At 33.1% G+C, this 23017-nt stretch overlaps 2 protein-coding genes across 2 annotated transcripts; both read left to right on the forward strand.

Moving 5' to 3' along the window:
- The first annotated feature begins 292 nt into the window (after window positions 1-292).
- On the forward strand, window positions 293-8151 carry LOC108470370 (uncharacterized). The gene is made up of 10 exons (XM_053021632.1): window positions 293-704; window positions 1830-1890; window positions 3263-3515; window positions 3618-3842; window positions 4893-5152; window positions 5700-5926; window positions 6366-6491; window positions 7007-7192; window positions 7321-7458; window positions 7571-8151. Exons 1-10 carry the CDS (start codon window positions 558-560, stop codon window positions 7871-7873), a joined length of 1926 nt encoding a protein of 641 aa, XP_052877592.1. The 5' UTR covers window positions 293-557; the 3' UTR covers window positions 7874-8151.
- Window positions 8152-9690: 1539 nt separating this feature from the next.
- On the forward strand, window positions 9691-20956 carry LOC108470962 (protein SEMI-ROLLED LEAF 2-like). Its single transcript, XM_017772501.2, has 20 exons — window positions 9691-10237; window positions 10561-10885; window positions 11194-11268; window positions 12251-12366; window positions 13001-13115; window positions 13226-13354; window positions 14299-14346; window positions 15056-15246; window positions 15522-15718; window positions 15812-16104; window positions 16207-16356; window positions 16477-16905; window positions 17268-17417; window positions 18137-18212; window positions 18980-19107; window positions 19327-19527; window positions 19639-19782; window positions 19853-19987; window positions 20137-20301; window positions 20454-20956. The coding sequence occupies exons 2-20, from the start codon at window positions 10739-10741 to the stop codon at window positions 20643-20645; spliced, it is 3081 nt and encodes a 1026-aa protein (XP_017627990.1). The 5' UTR covers window positions 9691-10237; window positions 10561-10738; the 3' UTR covers window positions 20646-20956.
- Window positions 20957-23017: the final 2061 nt, after the last annotated feature.

The raw sequence follows: 23017 nt of genomic DNA on the forward strand, positions 1-23017 counted from the left end.
TTTTCGTTAAAATGAAATCTTGGTTGACGTCAAGTCTTGAATTTAATTTATGGGCACAATTTATTTGGAAAAATAAGAAAGAAATTGATGAGTTTGTAATAAATCTAAGTTTAAATACCAAAAACGGCCCTAGTTGCTAAATTCAGGTACTAAAATGGACCAAGAAAAGGTGTAAGTATTAAAATGGAACTAATTGAAAAAGTTAGGGACTAAAAGTTAAATTAACTCAATTTTTTAATATCCCGAAACTAAACTGTTTATATATATATTTTTTTCTTTTTAAAAAATCCAACCCGCTAGGGAAGAACCGAATTAAAGTCAGTTAGCTAGCTTCTCTATTCTATGGCGGTGGCTTACAGCCTTCTTTCCTTGTTCTTTTTTTCCCTTTATATAAATTATATTAAACAATCTTACTGAACCATCGTCGGAGAATCAGTCCGGACGGTGATTGTAGCCTGGTTGCCGGCGGCGAGACGAGGTTTAGTGTTTTTATTGTTGTCGCAATCGCGTTGAAGGAAAACCGAGAGTTTTTTTGAATTGATCAGCAGAAACAGGAAATGAATGGGAACCGCTATGGATTTAGAAGTACGGCGGCGGCTGCGGCGGCAGCGAGGGAATATATAAGGAGACATCACTGGCATGGCTCCGGAGAGAATCAGTGTAGTTCAGCTCTTGTTAAGCACTTCAAAGCTCCTTTCTCTCTGGTAACTCTCTCTTTCTCTTTTGATTTCTGGAAATCTTGATTGTTTCAGTTTAATTTATTGGTTATAAAAGAACTTGAAAATTGAATCACATTTTTTTATATTTGCTATATGATTGAAATTTGTTTGAATAGAAGGTTTCAGTGACATGTTTTGATATATTGTGTTGGATTAAGATTATTCTGAAATTTGACGTTCAAAATTATCTTTCGCTAGTGAAATAAAGAGCTTGTTTATTGAAGTTAATGCTAAGGAGCAGCTCAAAACTTAGATAACAGTTGTTTCTTTCTTTCAATTTTATTGAAGTTTTAACTAAGTCTACTACTAAACTACATTAGACCCCAACATTCTTCTAACATATACAATGCACTACTTGCAAAGAAGATTGCTCTAAACATATGAGCTCCCCGCTACTTTGCTTAGCCAAAAAAGCAAGTAAATCAGGACACCCTTGCGTTTCTTTATAAACATGTAACACCTTTGATGCAGAGCAGTTGTGTAATTGTTTTTAATGTTCTTTATTTTGTTTTGTAATAAGTAGTACTGTGACTTTTTTATTGAGGTTTAGACTTAAGATTGCTTGAGCCTTGAAGAGAATGGGCTAAGTTTAGTGAAATGCTAATGGAACCCTACCAAAACTCAAATTCATCTCACAGTAAAAGGAACCCTGCCAAAGCTCAAAATTCCCAGAATATTTATTTATTTTAAAGAAGCTAAAGAAGTTGAAAGAATTGTAGCCTCTTTTAGTTCTCTTACTTTCAATGCTATAATCTTCATTCCCCATCCCCATCCCCCTCAGGCTCTGTCTTCCTTTTCTTTCCCTCAAATGACCCACACGCAGAATAGAAATTTATTTAGAAGGTTTGGTGGTTAGAGATTTGTAGGTATTGATGAAGGGGCTTCAGAAAATTGGGTTTAAAGAATATAGTGACATGCTTGCTTCATATAGTCATTTTTGGTGTAGTGATGCTCTTGATTTCCCCCTTCTTCCATTCATCATTTTCTTTTTCATGTTCTAATTTTTGCTCAATACAAGTTTTTTCCCTTCCTTCTTTCTCAATGATTTTGTTGCATTTCTGCACCTTAAACTATTTTTGTTGTCCTTTGACATAATTGCTTTTTTCCTAGTTTGCAAGAAAAGGTGCAATCACTCTTCCTGGGGCTTCCACGCGCCATCTTTCTTCTGTAGGTACAATCTATTTCACTCTCTACTTGTCTACTTATTTGTTTATTTATAAGTTTGTTATATAAACTTTGGTGTACCTTAGTATTTGATGGTTCAAAGATCGAACAAGGTGCTAATGCAGGCTTTATACTTCTTTCTTTTCTACATTAAAAGATGGAATTTGCCTTCAACCTAAGTTTTCACTTATTAAATAATCAAGTTGAAGATGAAACTTTGATTACATGCTGTTTTTCTAGGAATGAGAGTTGAGCTCAACAAACTAATATGAGATTTTGCAATCGGAGATAAGCTAGTTATTAGGGAGCAGAAATGTGTTAATGAATCTTTGGTTCTAGATCACAGGATAGCAGCAAATCTTATGATGCAGTTTGTTGACCTAATTAAAGATGTCCTGATAGTTTTATTTATTTATTTGTTTTTTGGGGTGGGTGTGGGTGGTTTCAATGGGATCTTAATGTTTAAACCTTGGAATAATAAGAGATGAAGAGGGAACCGGGGAAAGGTTTTTCAGGTGAGCTTAGAGGTGGAATGATGGCTTAGAGGATGCTAGGGCCTCGAGATTTAGGATTTTTCTTAGAAATATGGGATGCTTTAAGGTGGAATTCAGAAAGAAAAGCTACAGGGTGCTGATTTTTGGTTGTGAAGTAGAGCCGGCAGGTTTTTTCCTTTTCCTTTTTGGTGAAAACTTCGGGTTTTGGTTCTAAATCTACAGGTTTAGAGACCCTTTAGAGAAAACCAAGGGTGGAAAGGAAAAGAAGAGGCCTATAGGAGTGTATAGGTAAAGTTCACCACAATCTTGAATCCAGCTAACGGCAGATGGCAATGGTGAGTGGTTGCTTGGCTGATGGTCTTCAAGATTTAGGTTTAGAGTTGCTGCCTTTGGATTTTAAAATACAGAGAGAAAGTTTGAAGGTTAGAGAGATGAAGAGGAAGGGTAACTAAATAAAATAAATAAAATTTTGAAATATAAAAGGGTGGAAATGGAGAGTTTTGAGAAGGAAGGAAGAAAGAAGGACAAAGAAAAGGGGAAACAAAGAAAAGAGGGTTAGACTATGGTGTGACTTTTCTTCTAGGTGGGTGAGGTCCTATAAGCTGTGTGGTTATACCATTTGCTTGCTTCCCTCCCTCTTCCCAACTCTTTGAAAGTGTAACAAAGCATTCTGTTGCTGAAACCTGAAATGAGGAAAAGATTCATTGGCCCAAAAGTAGCACCCTGTTATTTTCAGCCTGCTGCTCCATAAGACCAACACTTCCACCCCTTCTGCTTGTCCCATCTTTTCATTTTCTGTCAGTAAGTTTTGTTTTTTTTATAGATAGATTTATTTCATCAGAATGATCTTTTTTGGGTTGGTAAGCTTTTGACTGGCTTTTGCAGGACCATCTCTTTTCAAGAGTTATGGAAGTGCTCATCTGCTTAACAACTTTCGGAGTTCGATTCCAGCTACTTTGAGATTTTGTTCATTTGCTGTCTCTGAAGATGATGTGTCTAAACCTAATTCCAAGACTCTCGAAGAGGCTATGCTTGCCAACCAAAAATCTATTGATTTCACCAAATTAGACATTAATCTGCTTCCCACTGTAATGATTATTGGTCGCCCCAATGTAGGGAAGTCTGCATTGTTTAACCGGTTAGTAATGTACTAATGTCTTTTTCAATGCACCACACACTTTTTTTTTTTTTGATGTTCTCTATTTGTTCTTTTTATTTATTCTGGTCAAATATTGTTTAGCTTGATAAGGAGGAGAGAGGCTCTTGTGTACAACACACCTGATGATCATGTCACTAGAGACATAAGGGAAGGTCTTGCTAAATTGGGGGATCTGCGGTTTAGAGTATTGGATTCTGCTGGCTTGGAAACGGAAGCAACATCTGGATCTATTCTTAATAGAACAGCTGCCATGACAGCAAATGTGCTTGCTAGAACTCAGTTTGCAATTTTTCTTATTGATGTCAGGTTGGTCTTCATTGTGGATCCCCTTTTTGTACATGTATTAGATATTTACTTATGATGTATCTGAGAAATTAAAATATGGTATTAAAGGGATTTGCAAAATAAATAATATAAAGCTAGAGTTTATTTAAAACTTAAAAATTCTCTACATTGGGGCATCATAATAGCACTAGTGGAAAACAGAGCATGCATAATTTTGGGTGCAACGTGAGCAACAGTCTGGAATGAATTTGAAAGCTCTAAAGCAGTGAAATTACTGTGCTTTAAAATGAAAGGGAGTCACATAAAATCACACATGTCATTTGGTGCATATTAGGTAATTTGGTTAGGTTTGAGATTATCATCTATCTTTAGAGGATTTTAATGAAAATGGCTGCATCATAGGAGATTTCTATTTTGCCAATTCTATTGTCTAGATAGTGGTTTGAAGTGTGATGTATGTCAGTTTCTCTTATCTTCTGCTGCATTGCATACATGATTGGCTGGGCAAGGTTTGTTTCATATTTTCTCTGGTTCTTAGTTGTTAGCTTCTCCTATTTGATTTATTACTTATTCAGAAGCAAGAGGATAATACTTCCTTAACAGAGTATGAAGCAAAATTGAAGTTGGAAAACAACAAAATAGGATTTCTTTGTTTTGGAAGGTGAGAAAACAAGATGAGAATGTGCCCATTTATGTTGGGTAAACATCCGGTTTATGAAAAGGTGGTTTAAGTCAATTTTATGCTTCTGGTTCGCTGATGCATTTTTCTTCCCTTATTGTAACCACATTTTGTATGGTATAATATTGTATAGCTTGATTACTTTGAAAGTTTGAGACATTTTCTTATATTTACATTTAAAAATTTTATTTGAAAATTATGAGAAGACACTACATCATATCAATTTCTTTGACATCTCTAAATCACACTATTGGTTTTGCTGTTGTGCACTTCTATCTTCTCTGTATTATTTAGGTGCAAAAGTTTTCAGGGCATTGTTTTGAGTTCTCTCGATCTCCCTCTCTCCTGTATGTGCAAACTAAATTTATTTTTTTGTACTTCCTTGAGTCTAGAACTGGGCTGCATCCATTGGATCAAGAGGTTGGAAAGTGGTTACGCAAGCATGCGCCAGGAATCAATCCTATAGTAGCCATGAATAAATCTGAATCGCTTCATAAAGATCCGGATTCTTTTGCCGAAGCTGCTACAGAAGCCCTGAAATTAGGATTTGGGGAACCAATTGCTATATCTGCTGAGACTGGTCTGGGAATGACGGCACTTCATGAATCTCTTTGGCCAATGCTTGAGAATTACATGGCCAAAGTTTTAGATGGTAAGCACTTCTGTTGTCGTTAAAACTCTTTTTTGTTCATGATCAAGATAGCTGTCTTCTTGTGATTAACATTTGACCTTTGTTTGGTATTCTACTTAAAATAAATTATGAATAGATATTATAATGATTTTTTAATAAGTATATTACATTAATGAAAGTAAAATATAGCTAAAAGGAAAAGAAGACAAGGATAATGTAATTAAATGAGAATTTTTTTCCTTGAGCTAAAAATGGTTGAATTTAGTGAGCACCTTTTAACGGCTTAGGATTGAAAAATGATTGAAAATTTTCCATTTATTAAAATAAGTTATCATACACATTGATAACATTAACCCATTAATAGTTTTCATTTAAACCAATTGAGAATTTTTCGATGTTTACCAAATATGCCCTTAGCTTAGGTTTCACTTTCTTTTGTCAACTATGGTGGATTTTTAGGATCAAGTGTATCATAGCCCAGGTACTTCGTACACTTCTTTTGAAGGCACTCATTCTTGCTTCTCCCTGTTGTCTCTATCTCATCATGTTTGCCTTTGATTTGTACTAGGCAAAAGTAGCCAAGATGAAAACCTCAGCCAGGGTAACGGTTCTTCTAAGGATGATGAGTCTAAGTTGCCACTACAATTGGCTATTGTTGGACGACCCAATGTCGGGAAGTCTACGTTACTAAATGTGTTGTTACAAGAAGATCGTGTTTTGGTTGGTCCTGAAGCTGGTTTGACTAGAGATTCAGTGAGGGCACAGTTTCAATATCAAGGGAGAACTGTATATCTGGTATATATATATATTGCTTGTTTTAATTCTTAGTTCAATATCAAGTGTACATTTCTTTCTTTCCAAATTCTGATACTCGATGAGCACAAATGAATACAGTTTAAAAGATTTTATTCATAGAAAGTAAATAATGGTATCTACCAAAATAGAAGCTCTCAAAAAGTTGATGTTTGATGTACCATTTCTTTTGTTTATTTAACTATCTAAATTATCGAGGCTCTTCCGAGTGTTATCCTCATGGGAGTTATCATAAGGTCAGTTTTCCCTTTAATTATCATAATGACTAATCTAAATCTGAATTTTACAAAGAATCCTCCCTTGGCTAGTCTGATACCATCTGCTTTAATTCTATTTGTGGTCTTTTCATTCAAGTCTTTGGATGAACCAGCTTTTAGTTTAAGCATTTCTTATCCCGTTTTTGCTGTGGTTTGTTTCTCAGGTTGATACCGCTGGTTGGTTGCAAAGAGGTGATCGGCATAAAGGACCTAATTCATTGAGTGTTATGCAATCAAGAAAAAATCTGATGAGAGCTCATATAGTTGCTTTGGTTCTTGATGCTGAAGAGGTATGTCATACGCTATATATACTGTCTTATATCCTTAAATGATGTTTGGAGGTTAATCCTTTTCAATATGATGGACATATGATGTATCATATGTTTGGAAGCTTTAGGTCTACGTTGCTCTGAATTTTTTCTTGAAGAACCTGTGTCCGACACTTGTGTCAAATGCATGGATATACATGAAAAATTAGAAAATCTGACATACTCGTCTCAGTCACATCCTTGTGTCCAACACTCAAGTCCGAGTAAACTTGCTTGCTTACAAAGTTGTTAGTGAGCTATCTATAAATATCCATGTTACTTATAGTTGAATCAAGATATTGTCGGATCTCAAGAACCGAGTGCCTCAAATTTCATTGAATTAGATACATGTTTTTGTTCCTATCCAAAGGTGGTTCATGATCATTCAGTACAACATATAGTACCTTTTGATGATATGGAATTACGTGCACATTGAATATTGTAACAACAGGGTGAGCTTTTCTTACATCTAATACTTCCCATTACACGATATTCAGATTGCAAAAGCTCGGCGCAGCATGACACATGCCGAAGTTGTTATAGCAAGACAAGCGGTGGAAGAAGGTCGTGGTCTGGTTGTAGTTGTGAACAAGATGGATCTTCTAAAGGGGCCAAGAAATTCTGCATTGTATAAAAGAGTCAAAGAAGCTGTTCCTCAAGAAATTCAGATGGTTATACCCCAGGTTTGTCAGCATAATCATTATTTTTAATTCCGAATTTTGATAATTAACAAATCATTTTTTTGTTGATTTTATTATGTACTCGATAATTACCATTAGATCTTTTTATGTTACCATGGCCTTGCCAACAGATAACCGGGATACCAGTTCTGTTCATCTCTGCAATAGATGGAAGAGGGCGTGCTGCTGTTATGTCTCAAGTCATCGCTGCATACGAGAAATGGTGTTTAAGGTTGTCCACTGCACGTCTTAACCGTTGGTTGCGTAAGGTCTGTGGCCGACATATTCTGCTTTTAATTCTTATCTTAAAGTCCAAAAAGTGTGTAATTTGTTCACTCAAAGGTCAATCTGTTTGTCTGTTTCAATCTGTTGTTGGTTTAGGTTGCAAGCCGGCATTCATGGAAAGACCAAGGTTCTCAAACCAAGATCAAGTACTTCACTCAGGTGAAAGCTCGGCCTCCCACTTTCGTCGCTTTCGTCAGCGGTAACACCAAGCTCTCTGATACATATGTAAGGTTTCTAACCAAATCTTTGAAGGAAGATTTCGATATGGGTGGAATTCCAATCCGGATAATGCAACGTTCTGTTCCGAGAATGGCCAGCGGGAGTAGCAGTAAGACTGGCCACTCTACGGGAAAAACAGTTGAACGCACACCATCGGACAAGAGAAGTGTTGTTGTTTAGCCATTGCACTGAACAGAGGCCTGCATTTGCCTTTTTTTTTTTTTTGAAGAAAAAAATAGTTTTCCTCTTTTGTAGGAAAATAGATAGAATGAAAAGAAAAAGGGTAGTTTTGTAATTTGCTTTTTCCTTTTAAATTAGAAGGAAAATTTTCTTTGTTTCTTAAATTAAGCACACTTTATTTGCATTAACTTAAGCACACAATAACTTAATCCGATTTACAATATTTAAATTCACAAAATGGTAATAATTTAAATATTTACAAATATTTTAATTTTAAATTTTTGCCATTTTTATAGAAGGAGAAAGAAAACATTCCTTTAACCATAAAATTATTTTCTGAAGGATGACTTCGAGACAAGCTTAAATTTCTGCTTGAAATTTGACTAAAAATTGGTATTGGATAAAATAATATATTTATCTAGATATGGATCAGGTTATTATTCAAAGCTTGATTTCAATCTTTATTTTTGATGTATTAATTTATGTGAAAAGTAAATATAATATATTAACATGTAAATAAGAAAACATGTTTGTATCCAGAAATTTAATATGAAGAATATATATGTAATTCTTAAATATAAAATAAAAATAATTATATTAAAAAATATAAGTGGAGTTAAACATATTTAGATTAATAATTTATAAATATAGGTAAATTTAGTAAGTTGGATATTTTCAAACATAATCAAGTGTAGGAACTGCACTTTAGACCATTGCTTAATAGTGTACCTATTTATAATTATGAAACACAAAATGTAACATTAAATAAATATAAAGTAAAACATCATACGAATTAAGAATGTTTCCAAAATTTATTTTACGTGAGTTGTTAGTATATCAAATATATAAAAATATTAAAATAATTTAAACATAATTATGACATGATAAAATAATATAAATACATGAATTATTGAATTTATTTAAAAGCATAGTTTATACAATTTATGTGATATAAATTTCAAAATATATAAAATTTTTTTAAAAATATAGTTAAGCCTACATTATTTAAGCAATATCTCTATAGCCCAATGGTAATTGATTCCTTGCATGTTAGTTAAAGTTAACCTAACGGATATCATAGTCCTAAAATGATTGCCAATTTAAAGTATAATAATTATTTTTCAAAATAATAATAATTAGATTGAAATGAAAGAAGCTTCCTTTAAAGGTAAAAATGGGAAAAGAAACAAAAGTGATTTTTACTTTAATTATTGTGCTTAAATATTTTATTATTATTATTATTTATTATCAATAAATGTTTTAAATTTTATTAACAAAATTAATAAAAATAAAAATAATACAAGGGATAAAACATATAAAAATAGACTTGTTAATGGCTAGGATCATAATTCGATTTAAAAAAAATTCTAAGCTTAAATCCAAATTCAACTCCACTTGAAACGTGTTTCATAATTAAATTTTCATTAATAGTTTAATTAATTAAATTAAAATCCGACCAAAATATATTTAATCTAAAATCATTGTCTACATCGATCAAATTGATCTGAACAAAAGATTAAATCGATTTTAAAGTAAACTGTTTAAATTTGGGTTAAACTCAAAAAAATCAAACCAACCCAATTCACTAAAATACTTTAAAAAAATTAAAAAAAAAGTGAGAAAAGGTCAACCTATATCAAAATATACAATTTATGTTTACTTCATTATTTATATTTATATATATTTTTAATCCTTTTTTACTTACATTTTAGAATCTTTATTTCTATTTTTATTTCTAGATAAATCTAAAATTAATAAAATACTTTTTCTAGATTAATTAAATAAAAATCGATAATATAATAAGTTAAATCATCAATTCAATTTAAAAAACATTGCTAAAAAAATCAAAATCAGACCGGGTCTATTGAACCAGCCACTCAACGCATAGACCGGTCTAAGAACAAAACAGAAGAAAATCCGGGTAAATAACGGTCTAAGAACGAAAGACATCACAGCACGTTCGTGCGGCAAACTAACATTAAAACAAATAATTAATTAATGGATTATATTTAAACAAGAAATTCAATCAAATCCAATGACTTGAAATGGCCTTTCAAAATTAATACCATATATATCAGTAATTATTATTATTTGATTTGTTTATGCAATGAGGCCCATATAATAATCCAGTTAGAATGTGTTCAACACATATATAATAGCAGCCGGCTAACGCGAATTGAATTATATAGCATTAAAGAAACTCAATTTACATTATTATAATTTAATAATTTAGTGCATAATTTTAGAGAGAAGAAATTGGTAGTTGTTTAGCAGATTTGGGAAATGCTGGAAACGCGGTAATGTATTTCATGGCTTAGACAAATTTCCAGCCTCTGTTCTTGCACTTTCCGACATTGATTCGAGGTAAATTTTGTGATTTTTTTTTTGTTTGTTTCTGATGAAAACCCAAATTTTAAAATCGGTTATTTGTTTTTAATTTGATCAAAATCTGCATTTTTTTAGATACCCTTTTGTTGGTTCTATGTAATCAATTCCTTTTTGTTGTTGGGTTTTTATTTAATTTTGATTCAATTTTGCATTTTGTTGATACCCCCCCCCCTTTTTTTTTGAAGTTTTAAACAGTTTGATCAAAGTTTTATGAACCCAAGTGCATGATTGCGTTACTATTTACTTTATGATCCATAGAATTTGGTTTGGTTTTTGATTACCATGAACGTTATTCACAGGTTGGTGATTGGATTTCAGAGGTAGATTAATTGTTTGTCAAGCTTTCTTTCCCTTCTGGGCATTGAAGTCCAGGCTTCATTTTTATTGATTTTTGGAGGGAAAGAAAGCCAAGAGATATTGAAAGGTTAGTTTTAGCTAGTTTTTATAATATAAAATACGAAAAATATTAGAAAAAGAATGAGCTTCATCTCCGGTGTGATCTCGAGGCAAGTCATGCCTGCATGTGGTAGCTTGTGTTTCTTTTGCCCTTCATTGCGTACAAGGTCTCGGCAACCTGTCAAGAGGTACAAGGTGCTGATTGCCGATATATTTCCTCGCAAAAAGGTTTGCTCTTTTTCCATTTTTAAACTGTAGTATTATATGGCTTATCATTGTATTTTGACTGCATGTGTTCTACTTATAATGTAGCCATGTTGGTGGCCGATGCGCAGTGACAGATTAATTAGAAGTACTTTAATTTGATCATTAAATAGGGTTTAGTTAAGCAAACATAGTTATAAGATGGTGGTTCACTCATTTTAATCATTCTTGAGCTTTATAATGGATGAGGATTGCATCTTTAGTACTTATTTGTCTGTTGTTATGAACTATTTCCGTCAGTTTTATTAATCATGTTGAACTTTCTGTTATAGGAGGATGGTCCAAATGATCGCAAGATAGGAAAACTATGTGAATATGCTTCAAAAAATCCTTTACGCATCCCAAAGGTATAATATATTTGCAAGCCTCAGGATAATGCTTTTGATGTGTAACATTTGTGCAACATTTGTTGTTCTCGTAATCTTAATACTTATTGATGAAATGCATGTTGATATCTGGTTGTGACAAATGCCTCCACTTTGCACTTTTTTTAAATATATATATATATATTTCATGAGATTTAAAAAACATTCTTGAGAAATAAGGTACAAATAAATTTTGGTGAGTTACTCCTCAGTGAAAAGACAGGCTGCAAATGGAGCATGTTTGTAAAATCCTATAGGAAAGCTCAGAAACCTTCAAAAGTTTGTACTTTTGAAAGAAGCTAAACACTTTGTTTTGAAAACATGGAACCTATCTTTCTGCAGAATTTTTGGAAACGGTTTTAAAGCCTGTCATGATCAGATCTTAAAGCATGCAGGTATCTTAGAGAGCTATGATAGGCTAAAATATGTAGTAGTGATCAGATAGCAAAATTGGCATTGTGTATAAAACTGAGCCAAATGTTGACTGAAACACATTGATAGTTGTAACATACTGACCTCCAATTGGATAGTCATTTGTTAAGCCAATAAATATTCTAATTATTCTCGATATTTAACTGTAGTATAGTGCTTGGTCATATGCATTAGTATGAGACTTATGCAAGCTTATCTATCATGTATTCTGATCCAGATTAGTTGTATATGAACTACTTCATGCTTAGCTTTGTACTATTGCATTCATTAACTCCTTATAACTATCCTCTTTGCCACTGGATCGAAGTTTTCTTACTATCACGATATCTGATAAAATACCTGAAGTATTTTGAAATTAAATAATATTGTGGTCAAAGAAAGGCATTATTAGCAGTTTTTACTTTTACATTTTTTCTAGGCATACTCATGTTCATTGATTGGAATAACAATGGTTTTTGCTATGTGCGCATTTTATAGCTAGTTAATCATGTTAATTGCCATTATGACTGATTCTTGGAAATTTTATGACCAGATCACTGAGTCCCTTGAGCAAAGGTGCTACAAGGAGTTGAGAAATGAGAATTTTCAATCAGTGAAAATTGTTATTTGCATTTACAAGAGATTATTGGTTTCTTGTCACGACCAAATGTGAGTTTTTCTTTTGTTGCAAAATCTATGGCTTTGTATCTCACTGTTTTGGATTATATCAAGACTGTTGCATCATGGGATCTTTTGTTTGTTTTTTTACTTGTCATGTCCTTCCCTTTCCAAGTGACCACTGTTAAAACAAAAACAAGGAAACTTGACTCTTCAAATTCTTATATAATATTTTCTTATAGTACTGTGCTTAGATGAGATTATAAGTCTACTTCAACAAGGAAAAATACACTTGATTCTATAATGGAAAGACCTCTTATCAGTATGATACTGTTATTGCTGAAACTTATACTTTCACGGATTCTTCCCTGAACTCCTGGCTTGGATTCTGGAATTTGATAATTTGAAGTGTTTTCCTGTTATTTATATTGATAAATATGTAAGTGATCATATCTCTTTATCAATGTTTGGATTGTTAAAAAGAAAAGTCTGTTTGGATAATTCCCTAAAAGGTTAAGTGTTCATATTAATCATGTTCAATCTTCTACCAAAAGATAGAAAATTTCCAAATTGTAATTCCAAGAGCAATATCTCAATCAAATGAGCTGACAGAAATTTTAATTTTCTTTATACGTTTAGTGTTTCCTTGAACTCACTTGATTTCTGGTTATCAATAATGTTATAGGACACTATTTTCCAGTAGTTTGCAAAGCATTATACAGACCCTGCTAGATCAAACACGGCAGGATGAAATGCAAATTCTAGGATGTCAGACTCTTTTCGACTTTGTAAATAATCAGGTTGGTACTTTTAGCATTACTTGTATGCTTCTGGTGTTATTTCATATTTATTAGTTAGTAGGTTTATGGCAAAAGGCTTCAAACTCATATTTATCTTTCCAAATTTTCAGAAGGATAGTAATTGCATGTTCAACTTAGAAGGCTTTATTCCAAAAGTTTGTCAGTTAGCTCAAGAAACTGGAGAAGGTGAAAGGGAGAAAAATTTACGAGCGGCTGGGTTGCAAGCGATTTCTTCAATGGTATTCATTCACGTGAACGGCTCTTCTTTTGACATGCATGAAAATATGAACTTTTAGTTGAGTTTCTTTGAAATAGATGATAAAAGTGAACCTTAAATAAAATAACTGGACCAACAATTATATCGGCTCTGGGAAACTAAACCTGAACTAACTAATAATATATGCAGAACATATAGTGAAGGCAGAAGAAACTAAATAAGAAAGTTAGGCATTACATTACTATGAATTAGGTTTGAGGGGAGTAATGCTGAAGTAGTGCATGTATTTTGGCAATTTATGACGTAGGAATCTCAGCTGTTCCAGTGAGGCTAACATTTTATTTATTTCAATTTTGGATTGTTCAAATGCTAGCATGTAGCAACTGTGTCTAGCTTTTCATAACAGCAAAGAAGACTTATTGGAAAAAGTTTTTGTAAAATTTATAACATAAATTCTCTGATATGCCACAATAATAGTGGTTTCCAAGAACTTATTTGTATCTTCACTAGGGCTACTCAATATTCTGCTTTTGGTTATTAGCAAGCAACCGCTGCTTTGGTACCATATGACATGTTAATGATAGTATTTTGAGATTGACAAACGACATTGACCATTTAATGCATGCCATGTCAGAGTCAGTAAGTTGATTGTTTTCCACAGATAATTATCTGTCACCAGGCTTGTAATTTCACCTGAAATTTTGACGTGTCAACACCAGAAAAACTAGAAGGCTAGCTTAATTATTGCAACTAAAGAAAATTCTTGCTTGGTGGGTCTTTTTTTCTTGGGTGTGGGAAGTATGAAGCATTACAACATGTCAGTTCATTTACTTAGAGTGAATGCCTTCTATAATTTTCCCTTTCACAATTATTCCTTTCCTTCTGACAGTTTAACATTTTTCTCACTGTCCAAATTGTATATACAAGTACTCTAATGCACATTCAATTATCTATTTTCTTGTGTAGATTTGGTTTATGGGTGAACACTCTCACATTTCGGTGGAATTTGATAATGTAAGCGGATTCAGACTTATTCAAATCATTTGCATATTGATTGCTTTGCTGTTAACTTGTTTATTTTCTTCATTGCCTATGTTCGAATGTTTCTGTTATATTGATAGATTTCATTTACAATCCTCGATTGAAGTGATTAATTACTTTTTTAATTGACCAAAGCAGCTACATGTAAGTTGAGTTATTTATTGATCCTTTTAAATACAAAGAAAATTATTTTCGTGATGTTTTCACTTTTCTTCCATGGAATAATACTTTCATAGGTGATGAATATGACTACCAATATTTTGGATTTTTTTTACTTTGGCCTTTGATCGATTACTTCCGGCAATTGGATCAAGCTGTTCCAGTAACCTCTGGTCTCTATGTTGCGGTGGAATAACTTGTGTGTATCCTGTCCAAAAGATTAATCCATTTGTGAGCAAGATACTAACACTTGCTTTCGTAAATCTTCTCTCCCTCAAAATTTTACCTAAATTGGGCTGTTGTTGCAGTAAATCCCTTAACGTATATTCGCTGTTTGGTAACTTTTAGTGCAGTCGATTTCTTTCATGCTTTAGCACCCATCTGTTTCCCCTGGTTTGGTTATCAAAATCATGCATGCAGCCGTACTGCTCAAGAACCTTTAATTTAATTTCAGTTCTCTGAGTTTGGGGAATGTTGTTTCATACCATTTTGTATTAAAGGAATTTTCAATTTTCAAACACAGATGGTTTCAGTTGTCTTGGAAAATTATGGAGGCCCAATGAAAAATTTAGAGGAAAATAATAGTGGTCAAAGTCGATGGGTGCAAGAAGTGCAAAAAATTGAGAGTCGCATGTCTCCATCGCCAAATGTTCTCGCAAAAGTTCCTTCATGGCGGACAATTGTAAACGACAAGGGAGAACTAAATGTGGCAACGTAATCCCTTGACTCAAGTTTTGGATTTAGTTTTGCAATTTATTCAAGGGTAATTATTTGATACATCATCCATGGAGTTTTTTAGACTCCACAAGGGGGTTGAGGGTGCACAAGTATCACTTTTTTTTTTTTTTTACTACACCCTATAAAATACTTGTCACACTCTAAATCCGCTTGTGAAGTCTAAAAAACCCCATAAGCGGTGTGTAAAATGATTTTCCTTTATTTAAACTATCATCTTACAGTGAGTTTCTTTTTTCTTTCTTCCCTAACAGGGAAGATGCCCGGAATCCCTCCTTTTGGTCAAGGGTTTGCTTACATAACATGGCAAAACTAGCAAAGGAAGCTACAACAGCACGACGGATTTTCGAGTCTATATTCCGTTACTTTGATAATGAAAAATTATGGTCTGTTCACAATGGTCTTGCCTTGCCAGTCTTAAGGGAAATGCAGCTTTTAATAGATAGTTCTGGTACTCATGCACTTTTTTTCCCTTTAATTATCTGTTTTCTGATTCATGTTAATTTATGAGCTATTGATACTATTTGTTTTCTCGTGTTTGCAGGACAGAATGCACATTACCTTCTGTCCATACTAGTTAAGCATCTTGACCACAAAAATGTCCTCAAACAACCTGACATGCAACTTCAAATTGTAGAGGTTACAACATATCTTGCTCGAGATTCAAAAGTTGAGCCTTCTGTAGCAATACTTGGTGCAGTTAGTGATGTTATGAGGCAATTACGAAAGAGCATACATTGCTCACTCAATGATTCAAACATGGGAACTGAAGTTATAAACTGGAACAAGTACTTCAAAGAAGCAGTGGATAAATGTCTTGTGCAGTTATCACATAATGTGGGACCTTTTTCTCATTCTCGAGTAAAAATTATAGTATAGAAAATATTTTCTGGCATTTTGTACTTTGGGTTTTACTAGTGTTTTTGTTCTTGTGAACAGGTTGGTGATGCCGCTCCAATTCTTGATGTTATGGCTATGATGTTGGAAAATATCACAAATATTACAGCTATAGCAAGAACTACAATCTGTGTTGTCTATCGTACTGCTCAAATTGTAGCCTCAATTCCAAATCCATCCTATCTAAACAAGGTAGTGATCATATTTATTAATTATTTTTTGTTGATGAACATTTCATAGTGTTATCTCCAGTATTTTTCATTTTTTCTTTTGGATTTACCCTTTTTATTTGATGTTCCTTTGTTTCTGTAGGCATTTCCTGAGGCTCTGTTCCATCAATTACTCCCAGCTATGGTACACCCTGACCATGAAGTACGTGTTGGAGCTCACCGTATCTTTTCTGTTGTTCTTGTGCCATCTTCAGTTTGCCCTCATCCATCCTCTACTAGGGAAGTAAAACTGAAAGCTTCCAGTATTCCAAGAACACTTTCAAGAACTGTCTCTGTTTTTTCTTCTTCAGCTGCCCTTTTCGAGAAGTTAAGAAAAGAGAAATCCTTCTCGAGGGAGAATGCTTCTCTAGAGAACAAAGAAAATATTGCTAGTGAGGAGCAACTAGAAATCAGTCAAAATGAGATTCTGATTAGATTAAAGTCATCTTACAGTAAAGCATACAGTTCAAGAAGTCCTCCGGTATCTTCTGAAGCAGACGAAAATCCTCTAAGCAATTCAAATACGGAATATGTGAGTATTTTGCTAGTTCCTCTCTAAAAGTACTCTTCTTTTCTTTCATGGTTAATACATATCTAGACATGACTATGAGGATATGGTCTTTCAAAGACCCTCTAAATACATGAAAAATCTTGAAAAGAAATGAACACATTCATGTCGAACACATATGTATATCTAACACTTTATATCCGATCTCGAGTAACATTGTAAGATGGTACAAGACCTGATTGGAGCAGCAGCGACTGGATCTTTGTACATATGCTTAAAACTTCTTGTAAAATGAATCGTTCAAATGACTAACCCTATGATTCATTTGATATTTGTTAAATTTGTGATCTATTTTTATGTGACTATCTCTATTCACCAAACCTCAGGAGGCCAATTCCCTACGGCTTAGTAGCACCCAGATCAGTCTCTTGCTTTCATCAATTTGGGCCCAGTCTGTCTCCCCTCAAAATACACCACAAAACTATGAAGCAATCGCTCATACCTACAGCCTTGTGTTGCTTTTCTCTCGAGCCAAGGTAATTCCTTAATTGATGACACCTGCATGGCACTTCTTTGGCATGAGGTTGTGGTTTTGCAGTCACGTTTTTAACGTATAATTGGCAAAAGCATATTCTTTGCATCCCAAACTTAAATATTATCAAAAGGGTTTTTTTTCCATTCAAGTCCTTTAATCTAATTTATAATGCATAATTAGCTTCAAAACCAGGTATAGTAGTTCTATGTTGCCTCTCTTGATTCATCAAGTAATACATTTTATGATGGCCTTGATGACAGTGGAGTATTTTAGGTTCTGCAGGAAATTATCAGAGTAATTTTCATTTTTTTTTAAAAGATCCATGAGGGTTTAACGTATTTAGAAAGAAAAAAGGGGGAAATTATTGGAGTAGTTTCCATTTTGTTAAAAGGTTGAGAGGCACAACTTCCGAAAATTCAAGACTTAAAATTATGAGATATATCACCATATAACACTCTGCCTCATACGAAAGCGCAATACTTATAACCAAAACAAATAGGTCAGCAAGTGCATAAGCGCATAGAGTCCCGTTTTTGTATGACATAAAAAATATGTATAAATCAACATTAGATCTTATTAAGTCAATGTATTGGTATAGTTGATTGTTTAAATTACTTACTGGCAAGAAAACTTCTTCGGTTCATTGTATCAATAGCATCTACAGCTATTCATTCTCTTTCTGACTTATACTTTCTCAATTTTCATATTTATATAATGCAGAATTCTAGTAACGAGGCACTTGTTCGTAGTTTCCAGCTAGCTTTTTCGCTACAAAGCATAGCTTTCAATGAAGGAGGTGAGTGTCCAAAGTCGTGGCTTCTACAGTGTTTGCTTCACCATACCTTTCGCTTTCATGATCCCCTCTCAACAAAAATAAATAAATTAAATAAAAAAAAAAAAACTAAATCATCGTGATATATCTTGCATGGAAATAACAAAACCATTACCTATTCAATCTATAATTGTATTCAACCTTAGTCACATACATTTAGTGTATGTATACATGGATAACATCGAGGCTTTGTGGATTTGAAATGCAAGAAGCTCTCCTAATGACTTAAACTCTTCTACTTTATTATTATTTTTATTAAATTTTAGGACAAGCAGACAACCTAAAATTAATTGTCCGAAAGTGGGGAAGCCATTGTTATGGATTTTCTGCTCCGGTTACCCTGATTTAATGGATGTGGATTTGTACTTTATTACAATACTCCTCACTTGTAGGGATAACGGACCTATCATGTCACATGAAGTTTATGTATAGGCTTAACGAACACATCACCAAGGGGACAACAAACACGGGTAGTGTCTGCTCTGATACCTTGTTAAACTTTAGGATGAATATCATACCAAAAACCAATTGTGCGGGTGGACTGGCTCTTGTTATATTTGTGTAGGTTACCTCCAATTAATAGATATGGCGTTCTTAAGTAGTTTCATAGGAGGGAAACAACAAGTTTCTTTTGTTTTATTTAATAAGGAAAGAAAGATTGGAAGCTACTAATTTGATATTTTGTTATCAAGGTGTCATCTATTTAAGTTGTACTTCCACTAATGCTGCAGGGCCACTTCCACCATCACGTCGTAGATCTCTTTTCACATTGGCAACTTCGATGATTCTCTTCTCATCAAAAGCATTTAATATTCTCCCTATTGCTGACTGTGCCAAGGCAGCCCTAACAGAAATAACGGTATGGAACCAATCATTCATGAAAACTTACTTGCTTTTCCATCCGGAATAATGTTGAAGTTTCTATCTTTTCTATGCAAAACATTCATCCTTTTTTATTTCTGGATTTTGTAATGTATAATGGAGTGAATCTGACTGGTTATTTGGGTTTACCATATTTTATTTTCATCTCAAAACCGGATATCTTGTTTTGATGTCATGGTTCTATGATTATGAATAGGTTGATCCGTTTTTGCGCTTAGTGGACGATCGCAAGTTACAGGCAGTTAACACTGGACTCAACCAGCCAGCAAATGTTTATGGATCGAAAGAAGATGATACTTTGGCTTTAAAGACTCTCTCGCAAATTCAGTTACCCTCAGAGCAACATAGGGAAACCCTTGCTTCCGAGATTGTGAAAAGCTTGGGACACTTGTCGGAGGTAAATCATTTTATCCCAAATCTTTGAGAATCTTTGACCCTAATTCATCATCAAAGAACTATATTTTCTATTGTAATTACACTACACAAATCTTTGGTGACTATATCGCAGCCTGAATTGTCCAGTATACGGGCACGACTGTTGAGAGAATTCTTGCCTGATGATGTGTGTCCACTAGGTTCACAGTTTCCTACCGATGCTCCACATAAAGTATATCAAGCCAGTGCTGAAGAGAATGAATTTATTATCAAGGAGGTAAATATCCTTGCACCACCTTCTAAATTTTATCTATCAATGCTTGGAACTCAAGTGATTTCTTTCGCAGGGAGCTCCGATTTTGTCAATAGATGATGATGATGATGATGCTTTTGTAGAACCATTCGAAGGTCAAATCATGGACAATTCAGAGTTTTCCGGAGAAATGCCAAATCTCATGGATGTCAATCAACTACTAGAATCAGTAAGTTAACAATGTCATTCCCTTTTTTTTTTTTTTACTCTATTTGAAAACACGAGAGGCACCTTTTAAAGAACAGAACATCTTCGGAACATTGATAACATGAGAACTGGTAATGGCATCAAGCATAATGATTTTCTTTATCTGCACAGGTCTTGGAGACAGCGTATCAGTTTGGAAGAAGTTCCGTCTGCACCGGACCCAACATGTCTTACAAGGAAATCACCCGTCATTGCGAGACACTCGTAACAGGGAAGCAGCAGAAGATGTCTCATTTGTTGAGTGCCCAACTAAGACAAGATAACATGACAAATCAGGTAACCTCTATAAGTTCCATATCAATACGCATGCCTCGTTATTTCCAAATTCTGTTTTGTCCCGTGCAAGAACTTTTCAGGTTTTATGACCACTAAGAACACAAATGGCTCGAAAAAAGCATCTAACACTAGCAACCAAACTTAAATTGCAGTTAGGCCCAATCGTTGAGCAAACTGGCAATACCAATCTATTCAAACAACCGATGGGAACTCTTCCAATGCCATGTGCTACTGAGTACCATAATCATCCCCCGTTCTTCAGTTTACCAGCCTCAACTCCATATGATAACTTTCTAAAAGCTGCTAGTTGTTGGTCCTATAAAAGTATACAGTTAAATTCTTGAGCAAAAGTTTCCAGTTACTGTTCCTTGAGGATGACAAAATTTCGGACTATTTTTGGTTCTTGGGATGTTTAGTAATTGTGATTTAGATTGATTGAGTTTGTTACCATTTAGCATTTAATTCATTCATTTTTTTTCCCATTTTTCTTTTATTCTATGTGTAGTTTGCAAGAGATCGCAAGAATTTCCCTACTCTTCATCTTGCAAGTAATTTACTTTAGTTCTTATTCTTTAGCATTGTGATGGACTTGAATGTAAAAATATAGACAAAATTTTGGAATATGAGAAACCATATTGTTACTTTATAGAAGAAATTTTTGTGTATTGTTTGATTCGTGGGACTTATCTTATTTTCCAATTAAAGGTGTTCATGTGCTGGTGGGAAAATTTTCTTCCCTATTAAGGCTCGGGCTTATATGATCTTAGCTAGGGATTGCAAAATCCGACCTGATAGGTATTGGTTGGATCTTTTATTCTATACATAAAAAGAAAAACTATGCGGTATTGTAGTGTCTACCCTTTCATTTTTCAATATTCTATTTATATCATATTGGTGAGTGTACTGTTTTTCTATTGGAATTAACATGTATTAATATTGATATGTATTGTTCTAAATTTATTAAAATATTTAATGTATGTATATAAAATATTTTCAAATGAATGATATTAAATAAATTTTAAATTTATACCATTCATGCACATTTCGATATACAATATTTTGATTAAAAAACTATTAAAAATTTAAATTTTTTATTTTTTAATATTATTCATGCACTGATCGATGCATAATGTTTTGACCAATGCAATTGAAATTAAGTGAAACGAATTATTGTAATTAGTACTAACTAAAATTTTAACCGATGTGAAAAAGAAAATTGATTATATCAATTTATCATTAGAGCAGCACGCACCAACCGAACTAAAACGACTAAAATCAAATCGAACTAAAACGACTAAAATCAAATCAATATGGAACCAACTACACTGATGATACCCTTCTTTACAAGACAATCTTATTTTCTATAAATTACCTAAAGAAATCTTATTTTCTAGAATAGAATAATTGCTCTCAAATGATTTATTTTTCTCTCTTAAATGATCATATCACATTGAAGCAAGGGAAAGAATAACAACTGGGTAAAAAAACAGTTGAGCTGGTGAATAAATTGAGTTCTATAATTATATATTTTTTAATAATTTATTTAATTAAAATTAAATCGACAATAAAATCGAACCGATAATTCGTTTAAAAAAATTCATCCAAAGAGAATATCCCAGACATCACATGAACTTCACAAATACAGATACTGAAAGTAAAAGAGCCATGCATGCATTAAGGAAAATAAAATAACATCAATAACCATTAGAAAAAGAAAATCATATAAATAAACAACAAAAAGAAAACAAACTTCAATTGAATATATGAACTAAAAGCATCATTCAAAACTAAAATTTACTCAAAAACTTGTGTTTGGAAGAGTCAAGACCAAGTGTTGACTACTTTGGGTCGTGAACCTGAAGCTGAGTGGTAGAGTCAGAGCCACCGTTGCCACCGCCGTCACCGCAAAGCCTGGGATCAAGGTGGCTGTGGGCTTGAGGATTAGAAGAAGGTGGAGGATGGTAATATAATCGAGCAGTTTGTGGGCAATGGGAATGGAACCTGGTGACTACTCTAATCCCTACATCCAACAACTCAAGGTATTTCCCCATTGCACATAAGAAGAAGAAGAAGAAAAGTTGTAGTCGGGGAGGACTTGCACTCTTATCGCTTGTAATAAATTGTATGCTAGTAAAACAACCAGAGTAAGAGCCCTTGTTTAGTACATTTTAATTTGTATTTTAAATTAATCATTATTTTGAATAAATATTTATTTATATCAAAAGTTTTATTTATATATAAATTAAATGTCATATATATAGCTGGCACGCGCTTTAACCCCAAAATTAATTTTTTTTCATTTAAAGTCACTTTGTAATTTATAAAATTTTAAATTAATAATAATAAAATTATACTTTATCCTTTAAAAATTATAAAAATTTAATTTAATCCTTTAAAAATTATAAAAATATAAACTGTTAAAATAATAAAATTATATTTTTACTATCATAAAAATATAAAATTTAATTTTAGTCTCTTCAAATGTTTTCTAACTTAGCCCCTAAATTATCATCTATATGTCAAATAATTATTCTTAAAATTTAAACTTATTTCAATTTTAATTATAATTTAACTAAATAAAATAATGAAAGCTTATTTAGATACAAATATTTGGATACGAAAATGTGGAGATTTATTTAAATAAAATAATAAAATATAAATATCTTTAATATATTAAAATTCTATCATGATTAGGATTTCGTAGTCCCTAATCATT

The sequence above is a fragment of the Gossypium arboreum genome, chromosome 11 (assembly GCF_025698485.1).
Source record: "Gossypium arboreum isolate Shixiya-1 chromosome 11, ASM2569848v2, whole genome shotgun sequence".
NCBI lineage: Eukaryota > Viridiplantae > Streptophyta > Magnoliopsida > Malvales > Malvaceae > Gossypium > Gossypium arboreum.

What these genes read in the sequence shown, in the direction of transcription:
- LOC108470962 (XM_017772501.2), top strand. Translation starts at nt 10,739, where the DNA reads ATGAGCTTCATCTCCGGTGTGATCTCGAGGCAAGTCATGCCTGCATGT. An exon ending in GGAGAACTAAATGTGGCAAC is followed by an intron (nt 15,247 to 15,521) that starts GTAATCCCTTGA and finishes CTTCCCTAACAG; the next exon opens with GGAAGATGCCCGGAATCCCT. An exon ending in AAGATAACATGACAAATCAG is followed by an intron (nt 20,302 to 20,453) that starts GTAACCTCTATA and finishes CTTAAATTGCAG; the next exon opens with TTAGGCCCAATCGTTGAGCA.
- LOC108470370 (XM_053021632.1), top strand. Translation starts at nt 558, where the DNA reads ATGAATGGGAACCGCTATGGATTTAGAAGTACGGCGGCGGCTGCGGCG. An exon ending in GCGCCATCTTTCTTCTGTAG is followed by an intron (nt 1,891 to 3,262) that starts GTACAATCTATT and finishes TGGCTTTTGCAG; the next exon opens with GACCATCTCTTTTCAAGAGT. An exon ending in TGGTTCTTGATGCTGAAGAG is followed by an intron (nt 6,492 to 7,006) that starts GTATGTCATACG and finishes CACGATATTCAG; the next exon opens with ATTGCAAAAGCTCGGCGCAG.